The sequence below is a fragment of the Haemaphysalis longicornis genome, unplaced genomic scaffold (genome assembly GCF_048455015.1).
Source record: "Haemaphysalis longicornis isolate Haplotype H1 unplaced genomic scaffold, Haemaphysalis longicornis Haplotype H1 scaffold_2, whole genome shotgun sequence".
Classification (NCBI taxonomy): domain Eukaryota; kingdom Metazoa; phylum Arthropoda; class Arachnida; order Ixodida; family Ixodidae; genus Haemaphysalis; species Haemaphysalis longicornis.
This window is the reverse complement of record NW_027526295.1, coordinates 75,214,859-75,232,220: the sequence shown is the minus strand read 5'-3', so window position 1 is coordinate 75,232,220 and position 17,362 is coordinate 75,214,859. Positions and strand designations below refer to the sequence as shown.

At 52.4% G+C, this 17,362-nt stretch overlaps 1 protein-coding gene across 1 annotated transcript in view; it reads left to right on the top strand.

The window, feature by feature from the left end:
• Positions 1-23: 23 nt before the first annotated feature.
• LOC144168082 (tRNA (uracil-5-)-methyltransferase homolog B-like) overlaps positions 24-17,362 on the top strand; it is a 40,205-nt gene continuing 22,866 nt past the window's right edge. The window contains exons 1-4 of the mRNA XM_077697161.1: positions 24-53; positions 791-937; positions 2,003-2,173; positions 9,263-9,359. Of these exons, the coding sequence (XP_077553287.1) occupies positions 24-53; positions 791-937; positions 2,003-2,173; positions 9,263-9,359 (445 nt within the window). The remainder of the gene's footprint in view (positions 54-790; positions 938-2,002; positions 2,174-9,262; positions 9,360-17,362) is intronic.

Below are 17,362 nucleotides of genomic sequence, written 5' to 3'. Positions count from 1 at the left end.
CCTGTATTGTTTAAGACGCAGACATGGGGGAAAGAGGACGCCAGGATGACGCTGTACTCGCAACTAATTTTATTTAAACCGCAAGACAAACATAGGTACTACAGCCGAACCCAGGCATTATAGGATGATGGTGCTCATTCTTTTGGTGTGGTCACTTTGATATCAGGTTCTTCTGTTTTGCAGGAAAGTGAAGCTGAGCACAGCAGTAGAGCCAAGTTTGGTGGTAGTGTACCTCAGCTCTTTTGTGTGCTGCTTGTGGTGTATGAGCAGCACAAAAAACGCCGAAGCACTCAAAAAGTCTGACTAAATAGTGGTTCTTTAAATCAGTCTGGGAATCTACTCTCAAGCAATCCTGGTGGCCTCTGTAAGGTGGAAGGTGCCGCTGCGATTTCGGTACGAAGAGTGTTTGCTTGTATGGCCGATGTTCTTGATAAAGTTGGGCCCTAACTGTGGCAGCAGTTGGGTTAGTATTTGAGCCACCCACATATGGGAGAGCACGCACAATGTCAGGCACGTAGCCTCCTCAACCAAGGGGTCCCAAGGTTTCTTATGTTCAGAGTGCAGACCAACCACTCAAGCAGGAAGAGAGCAATGGCCCCACTCGTACTGCAGGCCTTGCACGATGGTGGGCTTGTGCAGCGTGACGTATTCGGGCCGTAGTTGTTGTGGCCAGTGTTCTGTACAGTGCATGCCACATGGCCTGCTCTGGCAGCCACTCTGTTATGCCTTAGCAGGGGTGCGACAGGTGACGTTCCCTGTCCCCTTCTACCCTTCCTTGCTGTCTGCACAGTCCTTCCAGGAGTACGTCTGTTGGTCCCCCCTGGAGGGCTGCTATGAGACCCAGTTCCGGGGCCACTGGAAGCAGCTCATCGGACGCTCCAACTCCCGGGGCCACCTCATGGCCATCGTCGTCATGCACCCCCAGCAGCTGACGCCCGTGAGTGGGGTCAGCGTGAGAACGTGCGAGAGTTGGGGATGCATGTTGAACCACAGTGCAAGCGATTGGTTCAACGGGATTGCCAGTATCGTGTTGCCGAGTAACCCGTTGCCTCTCTAGAGGACTTGGAGCTACAAAGCTGCTACTTTATCGTGGAGTAATTGTGGTAGGTTGTGCCATTTGTGTCATTTTGAGTGGGAAACAGAAATGAAGTGACAAAAACGCCCGTTCGTTGCGCAGTTGGCCACCATAGAAACTGGAAACAAACCTTGGGAGACAATGTAAAAGAATGCAACAGAGACTTGGGCAAAAGATTTTTCGTGGTGGGTGCAAGTTGTAGCTTAAGTTGAACTGGTCCTTCCTTCTTGGTAAATTACTACACGCAATGCACAACTGTCGGGTGAATGTTGTAGTCTTAAGTTCTGTGGGTGGCTTGCCTGGTCAAATATGTGCAATGCAGAATCGTAGACAACAGTACTCCTCAAATATGCCCGATGCAACACCTGCTGTCACCATGAAGGTTTCAGCCATATTTCGGCAATTACGGTATGAGCAAATGCAAACTAGAAGACACTCCCAAACAACAGAGATCCCATTTAGTAAAGCACTGGAATTTTGCCCAGGGCAAAATCTATGGTAAGGGCACCGTTAGACCTTGTCTTTAGTAAAAATTTCAATGTGTTTTCCACCAAGAGATGCAAGTGTTTTCCGATGAAAGTGTTGAAGTACAATGGATGGTGAATGTCGTCAATTTTTTTGCAGCTGTATCGCTCAATGTAACCCATCACAGGGAACATGTACTGGAACATGTTGTTTCCTTTGTTTGTGTGATCCTTTGTGCAGTAGTGTTGTTGCTTGATGGGTTCCCTAAGCTGTGGGGAGCGCACTCGCGCCCTGCCCCCTCTCCCACTTCGAGTGCACGCCGGCGGCTGTGGCCAAGCCGGCTGACGCTGCCGGCACGGGGGCAACCTTCTCGCAGCAATGCGCTGCGCTGCACATTGCCAACCGCCCCAGTAACAGCCCGTTTCGGGTCTCGATTCCCGTTTCCTCCGCGACGCCTCGCAGGGCGCGCTCGTAGCTTCGGAAGGAGGTTGGCGAAAAACCGGTCCTCGGCAAGAGCCGAGATCGGGGGTTGCGAGCTGGGGCCTGCTCTCTTTGGACGGATTGACCTCTTGGGAGAAGGACCTTCTCTGCCCCGACCGCGAAATCTCCACCCGCACCCGCGACCTTCACTGGGTAAGCCAAACCCTTTGCCTTCCCTTGCGAGAACGTTGCAGTAGGGCAGGACTATCCTCCCTGCTGGGCTGCTGGTCTGTTTGCACGCGCAACGATGTTAGCTGCAATAAACCTGTTTATTGTTTGTCGCGAGTCCGGGGTGTCCTTTTTCTCCCGAACCCTGAGCCAGGCGCGACTTTGCACACGGCGGGTTGGGAGTCGCGTAAGAGCCGCCATGTTGCACGGCGGGACGATTGGGTAAACGCTAGCAGGCGAAGTTCGCTTCACAGGCTAGCCTTACGTAGGCGGTCCCACAAAGCAGTTGCATTGTAACCACATAATTACACATAGAAGATGTGGTGTCTCTACCTCACAATATGCATAACCCTAGCATTGCACAAGGCAGGCATTCATGCACACTGCGAGGAACCACCGTGGGTTCGAGCTATTTGAGCACGCTCACGATACTGAAACGCCGTCGCGCCAAATCAACACCGCCTCTGTTGGGCAGGTGGAGAAAGGGGCGACAAAGGAATATGCCCAGGGTACGGAGGGAAGACGTTTATTTTATACTAACATTCTAGTCACATATTTTACAGTCCCAATTACACAATTTACAGTACAGGTACGTACTTCCCGTTAGGTGAAAGGGGCGATGGGGCGCCACGCGCAAGTGCGCACGTTTCGTCGGCGCAGAGCCAGTGGGCTCTTCTGTCAGGGCAAATTCCGGGGTGCTCGCACGTTGTGCGCGCGCGCATCGCCGTGCTGGCCGGATCGGCTCGCAGCAGCGAGGGAGACGGGGCCCATTCGCTCACAGGCGCGTACCGCACGGCGTGTTCGTCGAGTGGTAGGTACGGCCTTACTATATGCAAGCGTAGGTGTCACGATTTAGTCCCGCGTTCGTGAACCTGGGAGGGTAGGGGTACCCTCCAGCCGAGAGACGACATGCAGCGTGCTGGTGGTGACGGTGACTGACCCCCGAGCAGCCGTCCTCGGAGGTGTTTATTGCCCGGCCACACACAAGGTTGCCCACCGAGCCTGGTGGGGCCACTGAACTTAGCGGCCAACGAATATCAGGGATGGGGGGCGCCACACACTTGTCACACCCCTCACCCCCAAGTTTGTTTGTCCTACACAAACACCAAACAACACCTGTCACCCCGGCGAGTAACGGTTCGGCGGTCTCCGCTGTCTCTCACTCCGCCGGAGCACAGGTGTCGAAACCGTTGTGGCAGCATTAGGTGCTGCCTGGGTCACACTCGCACCAGCTGTCGGCCTTGCAGGTGGCCCCGGGCTTGCAGGTGGCGCCACAGTTGTGCAAGTAGCACCAGCCCCTGGTGCTGTGCTGGCAGTGGTCGGTGAGGTTGGCTCCCCTGCCTGCTGGCTTCCTGAAGGGGCGGCTGGGGTCGCCAGGCGAGGCCTCACGTGGTCAGCGTGCCGGTGCCACGCGGTCCCATCCGACATGCGAACGAGCAGTGACGATGCACTGGCAGGAGAGACCACGTGCCCGGCAGACCAGCGTGGACCAGGCCGGAAATTCCTGGCGAAGACCGGAGTCCCAGACTCCGGCAAGGGCCCAGGACGGCAACCTCGGTCAGCCGCCAGCTTCTGCTTCAGCTGCTTCAGGAGCGCTGTGGACCGGAGGTCTGGGTGTAACACGTCCAACGGTGTCTTCACCATCCGGCCCAACAGCAGCTCACAGGGGGCACGGCCCGTGACGTCGTGGGGTGTGGTCCGGTACTGGAAGAGGAACCGGGCAACCTGTGCCCGGAAATCCCCAGCCTGGCTCTTTTTCAGCTTGTCTTTCACCGTTTGCACCACCCGCTCGGCAGCACCATTCGACGCAGGGTGGTACGGCGGAACCATCATCCGACGGATTCCGTTCTTCGTCAGCCAGGCCAGGTACTCCTCGCTGGCGAAAGCGGGACCGTTGTCGGACACGATGACGTCCGGCAACCCCTGGGCAGCGAAGACTTGCCGCAGCGCCGCAATGGTTGCTCCTGCCGAGGGAGTGGTGACTGGCAGTACTTCCACCCACTTGGAGAAGGCGTCCACCACCACCAGGAAGTAGTGGCCCTTGAAGGGGCCCCCGAAGTCCACGTGCAGGCGGGACCAGGGTCTCTCCGGGAACGGCCAGGGGGTGATCTCCACATGGCGCGAGGCTCGCTGGTTCCCCTGGCAGACTTGGCAGCTCTGCACCATGTGAGCAATGTCCTGGTCCAGGCCAGGCCACCAAACGTGGGACCGGGCCACCATCTTGGTCTTCTCCACGCCTGGATGACCCGCGTGCAGCAACTGCAGGACCCTGGACCGCAGGCTCTGCGGAATCACCACCCTGGAGCCCCACAGCAGGCAGCCCTGCTGCAGGCTCAGCTCGCCGGCTTTGTGGCTGTACGTGCGCTCAGCCAACTCCTCCCCTCGGGACACCGCCTTGACCACCTGCGACAGGACTGGGTCCCGGCTGGTCGCCTGCGACACTGCCGACCTGGACAGCACCTCCGGGTAAGCGTGCTCCAGCATGAACACTTCGGCAGGTTCAGGAACTGCAGCAGGCACCTCCGGCAGGGGCAGTCGGCTCAGGGCGTCAGCAGGTGCCAGGTCCTTTCCCGGACGGTAGACCAGCCGGTAGCTGTAGGCCGCGAGCCTCAAGGCCCAGCGCACCACTCTAGGCGATGCCTGCACTGGAACCGCCTTGTCAGGCCCCAGCAGTCCCAGCAGCGGCTTGTGGTCCGTGACCGCCTCAAACTTCCGGCCCCACAGGTACTGGTGGAAGCGCTCGACCCCGAACATGAGGGCCAGGCCTTCTTTGTCCAGCTGGCTGTAACGCTGCTCTGCCGCATGAAGCCGACGGGACGCAAACGATACAGGGCGTTCCTGGCCATCCTTCTCCCGGTGGGCCAGGACGGCTCCCACGCCGTACGGTGACGCATCTACGGTCAGGACGACAGGCTTGGCCGGATCGAAGTGCACCAGCACCGGAGCCTTGGTGATGAGCTCCTTGCTGCGCTGGAAGGCCAAGTCCTGCTCCTTCTCCCAGGCCCACTGCTGTCCATCTCGAAGCAGAAGATGCAGCGGCTGCAGATGCGATGACAGGTTCGGCAGGAAGCTCCTGTAGAAGTTTACCAGGCCCAGGTAGCTCTGCAGCTCCTTCTTGTTCTGGGGCTTGGGCGCCTTGAGCACCGCCTCAACCTTGCGGGGTGCCGGGGCTAGGCCTGCCTGGGAAATGATATGGCCCAGGTACTCAACGCTGGGGGCCAAGAACACGCACTTCTCCAGCTTGAGCTTCAGCCCGGCATCCTGCAGTCGTGCCAGGACGTTGTGTAGGTTCTGCAGGTGGTCTTCGTCGTCGGTACCGGTCACCAGGATGTCGTCCAAGTACACCGCCACGTGCCTCATGCCCCTGAACAGGTTGTCCATCTCTCTCTGGAAAATGGCAGGAGCTGAGGCCACGCCGAACGGTAGGCGCGTGTACTGGAAGAGTCCCAGCGTTGTCGAAATGGTGACATACTTCCGGGACGACTCCTGGAGCACCAGCTGCTGGTACGCATCTCTGAGGTCGAGCTTGGTGAACTTCTGTCCCCCGGACAGTGCCGACCAGAGATCTTCAATGCGTGGCAGCGGGTACTTCTCGACCGTAGCGACGGGGTTGATGGTGACCTTGAAGTCCCCGCAGATCCTTACACTGCCGTCTTGCTTCAGGACTGGCACGATGGGAGCAGCCCACTCCGAAGATTTGACGGGCACCAGGATCTCGTCTCGCTGCAGCCGTTGCAGCTCCTGGGTGACCCCGTCCTTCAAGGCGAATGGCAGCGGGCGCGGCTTGAAAAACCGGGGCTTGGCTCCCTCTGGAACATGAATGCTTGCCGCCGTGCCGGTGAATGTGCCCACCCCGGGCTGGAACAGGGCCTCGAACTTGGTCAGGAGGCCGGGGACGTCTGCCACTGCATGCACTGCTTCCTGGTACTCCGGCAGCCTCACGCCCAACGCCTGGATCCAGTTCCGGCCCAGCAGCGTCGGTGACGGCCCCTTGGTCAGGTACAGGGGAAGGGTGGCCTCCCTGTCGCCAAGGCGGACGCTGACCTGGGCTTGACCCTCGACTTGGGCGAGCTGTCCGGAGTAGCTGCGCAGCATGACGCCCGACGCCTCGACGGCCACGCCAGGGAAGGTGCGCTTGAAGGCTTTCCCGGCCATGACCGACACACTGGCCCCTGTGTCCAGCTCCATGGAGATGGGGCGCCCGCAGACTTCGACGGTCAGCATGTATGGTGGCACCGACGGATGCACTGTGCCCGCGTGCCACATGTCGAAAATCTGCGGGTCTTCGGCCACGGCGTGAAGCCTAGCTGCTGCCGCACGCCCCCGCCGCCTACCCTTGCGCCGACTCCCTCGGCCGTGGGCTGGCGCGGAACCTGTGCTCGGCGCCGGCTGCTGCTTCCGTCCGTCCGCCGTCGTCCCCCCTCGGCACGCCCGAGCAATGTGCCCAGTTCGTCCGCACGCGAAGCACTCCGCTTCCGCGAACTGGCACTGTGAAGGGGGGTGGTCACCACCGCAGCGAACGCACCTGCCATGCCGTGCCGCCATCTTGTTCACCGCCGCCTCCGCCGACGGTGAGCCGGCCGCACGCGCTATCTCGCCCGCGTCCTTGGCCGCTGCCTCCATCGCCAGCGCTGCCTTCACGGCGTCGTCCAACGAGGGGTCGGGAAGCTCCAGGAGTCGCGTCTGCATGGCGGGGTCGTTGATGCCGCAGACGAAACGGTCCCGGAGCAGCGAGTCGAGCTGCTCCCCGAAGGCGCAGCCGCTCGCCAACCCTCGCAGCGCTGCGACGAACTGCCCGAGCGTCTCTCCGTCTCGGCGGCTCCGGTTATTGAAGCGAAAACGCTCCATTAACGTCGACGGAGCCGGGCTGTAGTGCGAGCGTAGCGTCGCGAGCAGCTCACCCAGCGACTTGTCGTGCGGCGTGGCCGGCTTGAGCAGGTCGAGCAGGAGAGCGAAGACGCGGGTCCCGCAGCTGGCCAGGAAGATGTCGCGCTGTTTTGCCTCGGGTGTGTCGTTCGCCCGGAAAAACACGCCGACTTGCTCCTCGTAGACCGGCCAGGCGGACCCTTCACCCTCGAACGGCTCGAGCCTCCCGTACAGCGGCATGGCGTAATGGCGGCTGGCTTGAGGGGGCGGTGTCTCGGCGTTCTCGGTGGCGGCGTTCATGGTGGCTTCGGCCGCTCCGCGGGCTTCTTCCCTCGTCGCCAGTGTCACGATTTAGTCCCGCGTTCGTGAACCTGGGAGGGTAGGGGTACCCTCCAGCCGAGAGACGACATGCAGCGTGCTGGTGGTGACGGTGACTGACCCCCGAGCAGCCGTCCTCGGAGGTGTTTATTGCCCGGCCACACACAAGGTTGCCCACCGAGCCTGGTGGGGCCACTGAACTTAGCGGCCAACGAATATCAGGGATGGGGGGCGCCACACACTTGTCACAGTAGGGACAACAGGAGCAGCCTTGGGCAAGGGCCGCAGCCGGAAGGGCTGGTGGGCTTTCGCCGGCGCAACAGAGTTGCCGCCGGCTGGTAAAGAAAGCGTCACATACCTTCGGCCAACGCCTTCGGCGTCCTGGAAGCGTCTCCCCGAACGGACCCCCGCGCAGGGCGCGCGTTCGCCTCCCGGCGAGGGTCGGGTTCGGGCACCGTTCAAACGGACCAATGAGGTGAGGTTAGCTCCGCTACCAGGGCGGAGCGCCCGCTGCGTGACAGTGTTTTATCGCCGCAACGGTCTCTGCAGGCTTCACCTCACGCAAGAGTTTGAGAGACGGCTCGGCTCTACGCAGTGGCGCCAAGACGAGCCGGAATTTCGGAGGAGAGAGGGGAAAAGCGCCGCGTGATGGCACAAACCCAGTGATCGCGCAATGGCCTGGGCGTCAGGATCCCCACAAAGAGCACAGGTCACCTCAGCCAAGTCGAGCATTTGATGAGCAGCTTTTTTCTTTACATTCCTGGTATCTGTAAAATGAGCAATGTCCACGGAAACCTGAATGTAAATTTTTGCCTCGTTGCCTTGCTTGCTTACATTAAAACGAGAAGTTACTATGTCGATTAGGCCTAGTATCTATGGCATTTTTTTGCAGGAATGCAAAAGCCGTGACATTAGTACTTCTTCGCAATAATTGTTACAAGCTGTGTATTGAAACTTGTAACAGTAGCTGCTAGTTTTCTGACATGACGTAACTGGGGAATGCTTTTATGAGCGGTACGGATCATGGCCCAGCCACCTCCAGTGTGCGGCAGGGCCCATTTGAAACGCCCCTTGCTTGACAGCTCTCTAGTCTCCTTCACTAAGTGTGTGAGCAAGACCGCGCTGGGAACGTGGCTCGAACAAAATGAAGCTGAGTGCAACCTCATACAATACTTTTAATACTGAATGGATGCTGAAAAGGACCTCCCTAGCTCACTTTCTGTCTGGTCATCTTAATCTCTGTGAGGGCATTTAGTTCTGCCCCTCAGTAATGCGATCTCACTGCTCATTCGCAATGGAGGCGTGCGCAGAAACACGGCTCCAATCTCTAGCGAGTACCTCAGCCTCTTCTTATTTTGCCTGGTCTGCATGATTGTGCACAGTTAGGGACTGTTCTACCTCTCACACTGCAGCATGCCGTGGTTTAATTAAGGGGGGACACTGAAGTAAACTCTGTGGAACTTGCCAGCAAGCTTGCTCCTTTTTTTCCACTGATTTCAAACATGCCGCTACTTTTTGTCAGTCAATTTTAGTTCCCAAAGTAACTAGATGTGATTAGCCATTTTTGCAGGAACAACAGATGAAACAGTTCTAGCCGTATAACTGTAATCTCTGCATTTTCCCCTACTATGAACCCTGGTGAATGCAATAAGACAAGCAGTTTTTTGATGCACCACCTGGAACTAATTTTACAGCTCATTATTAAACTTTGGTTTCACCAGGGGGCAAAGAACCATTTTGAATGCCCATTTCAAACGTTGAAGTGATCACTTTGTCACAAACTTTGTCACAATCAGACGTAGTCTCCAAAGCATAGTAAAGGTAAAGCCGTCCCCAGCACGACACAGTCTGGGCAGGTGTGGTTTATGCACTGCCTATGATGTGATGCAGGAGGAGAACTGTCAAGCCAGAAGGCGGGCCTGCTGGGGGACTCTGTCCACGGCTCAGGGAGAGCCTACAACCTCTCCTCTCTCTTCTTCCAGGCATGGTGAGATCGGGAGAACAGCGTCCCCTTGTCTTTTGCCTCTTCTGTAGAGCTGCTTTTCTGTGTGGATCAGGGACCATTCCTTTTATTTGTAAGGAGTATATGAAAAAAAAAAATACAAAAAAGATGACATTCCAACACTATTGCTTTGACGTTCCACACTGCTGTACTAGTGTTGGAAGAAGCTGTCAAGTCGCGTGAGATTCTGGCCATTGCAGAGAGGCTTTCAGTATAAAAGACCAGGGCCTGCTTCCAAGCCTAATAAGACCAGCTGGGTGCAGTCTGATATATTGGCCGACTATTTCGGGGTCTAAACTTCCCTAGGCTACTAAACGCTTTCCAGAAACATATAAGACAGTGAATGAGACTCTCAATAAGAGTGCGCTAAGACTTCAAACTAGCAGGCCCCGAGCAGTCTAGTTCGCAGACCTACGATCCATGCTTATGACGACTTGATCGGCCATTTCATTGAAAGTCGGGGCCGGCCTCTTTCGCCGCTGCGTGCGGCATGGGAGAGTTGGCCCTCCACTCCTTTCCGAAAGGGGCGTGCTGTGCTGGAGGGAGTGGGAGATTGCCTGCTGCATCAGCTGTCGGTGCAGCAGCTACAGAAAGTGGCACGGAAAGGGCGGAGCAAAAGATTGTCATAAAATCAGGCTCATTAACTTGGGAACAACAATTACGCATTCAGAATGAAGCTTGTTGTGATAATGAAAGTATACATTAGAGTGAAATGTTAAGTCTGCAATCCCTCTGCCCGTGAGCGTTAAATAAAATGGCACTTACAATGAGCAACCAGCTTTCCCGGCTTTCCTTCACTATTCTCGAGGGTGGCGGTTACGTCTCCCGGTCCTTTACAGTTGTGCTGTAGTTGCGCATTTGGCTCGAGTAGTGAAGGTGTTTTGCTCGTACAAGCATGCGCGATATCAACAGCTGCCGAGCTTACAGCAGGAATTATACTGTTTCGTACTTTTTTTCATGTCACGGGCGCAGTGGTTCACTCGATGGAATTTGTGGCGCAGCCGGTAGGTTAGAAAGAGCGGGTTCTTGCAACCACAGTGTAACATAGCTGGCAGGCAGTGACTGGAGTGCTCATTGCATCCGAGTCTATGACGATGAACCCGAAGCCAATTCACAACCGTCTACTTCATGTGGTGGCTCATCGTAACAGATTCGTGACAGGGCTCAAATACGCATTTTGATAGGCCACATTTCTTGAACTGTTTTGATCATGCTTTGAAATAAACGCTTGTCGGACACTGGCGACACCAACAAGCAGTTTTGCGGCGCATTTCCTGCTCTTCCCTAGAGGCACCGGCCTTGTGTAGCTAGGTACACTCTGTCCCTATAGTCTTCGTTAATACTGCTCTGAAGCCTAGCCTGTGCACTTTTGGGGTGCACAGGCTAGGCTTCAGCTGTTTGTTTGAGCAAGGTGGCCCAGGGGTCTGGCATTGCCTCTGATTCACTAGCTGTCAGCGTGGATGCACCAAGAGGCTCACGTCCGTGATCTGTGTTGGTGCTGACCGACAGAACTTGCCTTTGGATTGCCAGTCCGTCCTCACCGACTGGCCCCAGCCATTGCGAGCGGAAAAGCGTCCCTGGAAGGTGGTGTGGTTTTTATAAAGCATGGTGGCTAGTGCAGGCTAAGTTTGCTGCCTGGGCCACGTAGTGAGAACGAAGAATGCCAGGGACAGACTCTGCGTCCTCGTAGGGTATCACTGGCACAAGATGAGAAGTCTCCTGCTTTGCTGGCCACCAGTGCCACCATGCAAAGTGTGCACCATAGACTTGAGCCTGGACTGAACAAAGCCTTCCTTCAATAACAAATGCTCCACGACTGAACAAACACTCTACCAGTTCCACTAAGTTCCCTCAGGTGAAAAATAGAAAGGAAAAGGAAAATTGAATCGAATGAATCTGTTCAGCAGAATCAACACTTGAGCCCTGGGTTTATCTCACTTTCAAGTTGTGGGACACTTTTGCTAAAAGATTTATTATTTTAAATATTTTTCTCTTTTGGCGCATTTGGCTTCTCCGCATAGCTGCGATGTCATGCAAGAAAGCCACCATAATGTCTCGGCCTTGAGGGGGAAGTAGATGAGGGGCATGCCTTCCAGCAAGGTGAAGCTGTATGCAATATTATTTGTAATTTTTAGGGGTGTGCGAATATTCGAAAATTCGAATATTCGATTCGAATTTTTTGGTATTCGATTCGATTCAAACGACACTTTTATTGTTTGAAATATTCGAACCACCCAAAACTAAAAAAAAAAAAAAAAATTCAGAGCGTGTCTGTATCGGTGTTTATTTACAGTGGACTCTCGATTATACGATTCTGGGGTGGCGAATTTCGGGATGATACGAATTTCCGAAAAGTCCCGGCTAAATTGCATCGTTTGCAATGGGAAAAATTTCGGCTGTTACGAACGGACCTGCGCGGCTCGGCGGAAGATACGAACGAGCCGGAGAGGCACCCGACTGCCGAACGAGCAAGTGACGGCTCTCGCTCCCCTGTTTGTCACTCTTTCTACAGAAACGGCCGGGCTGTTGTTTTCTGCTCGCGAAAACGCTCTGCGCACGCCCAACGCGCTGACACCGCCGCGAAACCACTCCCACGCTGCGCGCGGCGCGGCCGGCGGCGTCAACATGGCGTCGGCTCCAACCGCGAAGTGGCGCGGGCGCTCGTGCGACCGCTTCTAAGCGCTCTTTAAAATGCGGCTCAAGGGAGACACGAAGTTGCTTGTGCGGTAAAGGAGCTGATAATACATGCGAAAACGGTACTATAAAACATCATCCGCGCCGAGTGAAAGCGCCCATAAAATATTTGCCGGGGTGCTAAGCCTAACCATCTCCGGCGGAGCCAAGCCGGCTGTCTCGATCTCATCGCAAGTAGTCAGGCTCCTCCATTCTGCCGCGCGCGTCGTGCGTCATTTTCTGACCGAGGTAGGCGCTACCGCGGGCGCGAAATCGTCGATGTGGGCGTGAAAATACAGCGCTCGCAGAGCCGAGGTGAGCGAATCGCGTGCAAAAACGCACCATGCGGTTCACGCTTGGCTGTTGCGGCGCGTAGCGAGCTTGGGCACAGCGAGCGAGGAGACGAGCGCGAAGCTTTACGTGCTCCAGAAAGGACTGCTTTGCGACACGGGGGTTAAAAAAAGCAGAAAAAATCACGAATTTCTTCACGCGAAAGTAGGAAAAGAAATAAACGAAAATTTTTTTCAGCGCTAAATTTTTTGGTCTGTGTTGGTTCATACGAATTTCGGATGATACGAATATTTTTCGCAGTCCCGCGAGATTAGTATCATCAAGATTTTACTGTATCAGCGCGCAGCAATGTGCACGGGCTCGGGCATGCCAGCTACTAGTCTCTCAAGTGAGCGGCTGTTTTCGGTATCTGGTAAAGTGGTGACGAGCAGGAGGTTGTCACTGCTCCCCGAACATGTCGAGCAGTTAACCTTTCTCCATGTTAACATTTAAGTGAGTGCCGACCTTAACCTGTTCAGTGCAATGGTATTGTGTATTTCCTAATTTTACTTTGTGTGATTTGTTGTGCAATAAAGCTGCAGTTTTTGTGTCTCTAGATGGTAAAAACATTAATTTTACAAAAAAAAATAAGTATTCGTATTCGAAAAATATTCGAAAAATATTCGATTCGATTCGAACTTTGTTTTTATTATTCGAATTCGCTTCGAAATTAAAAAAATGATATTCGCACACCCCTAGTAATTTTGTGGTCTTATTTGTACAAATCGAAGACTTTGAACTGTAAGAGCGTCAATTTTACCGTTCGAGAAACCCGAGAAGCTGGAAGTAGACTACTTGGTGTGAAATGTTTTATATTTCTCAATACTTGAAGCAAATTTCAAATGGGGAAGTACTCAAACAAAAATCTAAAATAACTGATTACGCGGTTATCCATAATGCATGCCCAACACTTTTCCAAAGCCTTACACTTAAAAAAAAAGAGAGAGATGTGCTGAAATTGAAAAAAAAAAAGACGATTTTACGCAAAACAATGCCCAATATTTTTCCCTAGCCTTGCACTGAACAGCAACAGTTTTTTCACCCGCTGTTTGACTATACCTGTGCATTCTGTTTACGTAGTTGGCAACAATGCGTGTTTTCGAGCTTTGTTTCCTGTTAACGACTGTTAACGACTGTTGTACGCAGCCAGCTAGGCAGCTCCTACAGGAGCCAGCGTGCCGAGAAGTAGCTGGTTAGGGATGGCGTTTCCCATTAAAGGGCGGGAAATTTAAACCTCAAGTTCACCAGATCTGCTTTGCTTAAAGTGTGAGCTGTGACTACTGGCATGAAACGTAGCAATCGTGCCATTCAGTACCGATCGGTACGGTACCTAGAACGAACCTGTCAGTTCAGTTCTGGCGCTTAGCCATGCAAACACAAATGTGCGCAAATAAACTGCCCCGGTATTATATCCATCTGCTGGACTGGCATATTCTATTTTTGAAAATTTCTGCTTATTAAATCTTTTGGAATATTTCTCATCTTCGACTTTATGTTATCAAATTTTCGTTTTGCATGAAGGTCCGTCGATCCACGTGTGAGGTTTGTCAAGAAAGGGCCCCGTGAATTTGTTTGCGAGCAGCTACAACCAGGCCTTTTTGTGCATGGATCCCCGTCATTTTTGCATGAAAACGGAGGGTTTTTCATTAGTGGAGGTGGCATTAGAAATGTGAACTTCTTTAATGGGTGTGACTCTTTCAGAAGCATGTGAGCCACACTAGTGATAGCTTTTCGAGGTGGCTGCAAGATTAAATCAGCAGGCGAAGTGGGATGTCGGAGCCCAACCCCTGTCTATGCTTCAGTGAGAAATGTAGTCATCTTCGAGATATATCTTCCTTTTTAGCCACTGCGCACGTACCAAAGCGACAGGTAACTTGTGAAAAGAAATTCCCTTTGCCATCCAACTGCTGGTCTTGCACAGCGGTGCACAACCACTTACAGTAATGTATAATAAAAGCTTTTCCACTAAGTGTGGTGCAAGACGGGCGTGCTAATTTGTCAAAGCTACGTCTATTACTAAAAAGAGCTGTTCGCTACATAGCCAACATTCACTTCCTTCTCCCACTATTTTTAAAAGCTTTTTTTGAAGTATGACATTCTTTCAGTGCACTCTTTGTATAATTACAGGCTGTTGGTAACCTACAAACGATTTGTGCAGTGCAATGAAAACGTGCTAGTCTCGCTAGCTAAACTGCGACAAAACACCCATGTTCGACAAACACGTCACATGGAGAGATGGGTAGTTCCGACACCACACGCTTACTAGGTATGTTCAACAATCTTTACGGTACACATTGCTTGTTCTGTTAAATAAGCTAGTTCAAGAAAACTTTGACCTCTTATGTAATGCAAACCTCAACATTAGATGGTTTTGTGAGCACAAGTTGTGAATTTTGTACTTTTTCTGTGTTGTTGTTGTTGTTGTTGTTTTGTTAAGTGAAAGAACCTCACTTTCCGTGTTATTGCATGAAGTGGTAGTATACAATATGTTTTCGAAATTGTACGTGTCAACCTAAGCTCTCTCCGCTAAGCTGTCAACGAAAAGGGGGTCAAGGCCCCGTCAAGCTGTTTGAACAGCTGTTCAAAGAGGAAGTAAAGATGGAATGAATGAATGAAATACAGCCTCATTCAGCTTGAAAAAACTAGCCTTTGGACATTTTTTTTAAAGGGGGTACATGGGTCTTTGAGATGGAGAAGTTTCACAAAAAAGCATTTTTTAGGTAACCTTTTTCTCTTGATCTGCACAATTTTTCCTCTGAAAATTCTGTACTTGGAACAGTACCAGGTACTTAAAAAACCATAGAGGCCTGATTTCAAAAAGAAAATTAACACTTTTTTCGTAATTCCCCACTTCTTCGCCACAAGTGGTATCGCAGTAATAGGAAATACTCGAGAGGCACATCTTGGCATCTAGAGCAGCTAGGAAGATACCGTAATTTCTTTTGCACTATGAAGCTGAATGGTTAAACCATGCAATAAGGGAAGCAGATTTTAAATTTTGTGTTTGAGTAGTTGCTTAGTTAGTGTTATTTTGAATTGGTTAGCAGGAGTACTTCAAACCTAAAAGTTAGAGTGTATGTGAACTTGTATGGGATTGCAAGACAAAACAAATTGCCTCAAATAATCCATTCTCCACAATTTCTACTATGTATTCATGATTTGCAAGTAATCTAGTCGAACAGTTGTAAAGTTCTCCAGAATATCAATGGAAGATTTTAATTAACTTGGGCACTAATTACATCACATCAAAACTAACCAGATATCTGAAATCAGCTAAAAAAACGGAACAAGCACATGAGGTTTCATCAAAATTGAATAAATAGTAAAAAAAAAAAGTTTCTAAGACCAGTGTGCCTCCTTATTAATGGAAAACCCGAGAAATATTGAAAAACAATCAAATTTTGCGCTGCAGGGACGTAATGAGGGCCAGCACTGCAAGCACTCATCAGTATGTTAATAACTGCTCGCTGGCATTTAAGTGACTTGATCGAACTATGCTAAAGTCCCCACCACAATCTCCCAGTCGCATTCCTTGGCGCTTGCTTAGGTTGGTTGCCGCCAATTGTACAAACCAAACAGATTGGTTCACGTCGTGGGGAAATGGCCAGGAAGAGGCTGTGGAGCTGCCACTCCATCTGGTTCATCTCGCTTCTCTAATTGTATCTCGGTTACTATTTCTTTCAAGTTTGGAACAGAATTGGCGTGGTTGTTATGGGACTAGGTAGGCAGTCTTTTTATTTAACCAAGCTTGTATTTTGTCTTTATGTCCCCTTTTAAGGGGCCATGCAGACAAAACTCAAGTTTGGTTCATTCAAAAGATTGCCTCATTAGAATCATACCGACACCCTTTCAGCACACACTTGCTCAAATAAGCTATGTAATTAGGAAAAAAGGGAATGGTCACGTGACCCACTAGCTCATTTCCCGCAACAAAACCCATGATGTCATATGCCCAGCTGTGCATACATTACATACCCAGGTGAGGCCAGGAACTGTTGGAACTAACCGTACAGCTCATTAAACTTTGGTGGCACCAGTTTTCCAAGGAACCATTTCGAATGTCCATTTCAAATTACCAAAGTTTAATGGGCTATGAAATGAGTTCCAAGTGGTGCATTAAAAATCCGCTTCTTTTATTGCACTCACCAAGGTTCCTAGTACAGTGGAACCCCGCTGATACGTCCCCCAGACTTACGACGACCCGCTTCTTACGACGGATCACCGCGGCCCCGGCTAAGTCCCCATAAAAACAATGCATTAAAAACCTCAATGATATGACGCTTGGGTGCACGCGGTTCGCTTCATACGACGGACCCTGGTGCGGATAACCTGTATTTTTCCAATATTTTACACCTCTTCGCCGCCTCGTCCCGACCTTTCTTTATTCTGAACCCCCGTATGACGCTGCTTGATGGGCAAAGGTCCACATGCGGGCCAGACCACTTGCTGAACACACGCAAGCAAGCAGGCGGGTACTCGTGAGCAGGACGGCCCCACGCAGCAGCAGTGCACCAACCGCGAGAAGTTGAAGTTCAGGTGGCAGGCGGACCATGAATTTGAAGCTCCCATCAAACCACCGACGAGTGCGAAAGCACATGGGACGGAACCGCTCGGCGATTACCCAACACCCGCTTCCCCCGCCCGCTCGATCCAAGTTTCTTGCTTTCACGACGGTCTCTCTCCCTTTGTCGTTACCTCTGCTAATCAGTGTCTTTCAAAGCCGCGTTGTCACTCGGCTGCTATCTTTGCAAGGGTGCCTCGATTTGCTAGCGTCCGCCGCGAGGGTGAGACACGTATGGGTTGGCGCCGCCATTTTGGGTCGCTCGCTGGCCGCCGCAGCAAGTCACTGTAGCAAGACCACGCTATCGTTTTACGGTTTACTCACTGAGTTTGAATTATATCTGTTTCGTGTTGCTGGGTTTGGTGGGAATCGAAAACGTCTATGTGTTGAGCGCTTTGACCAAATGGCGACGGCACGGGACCGT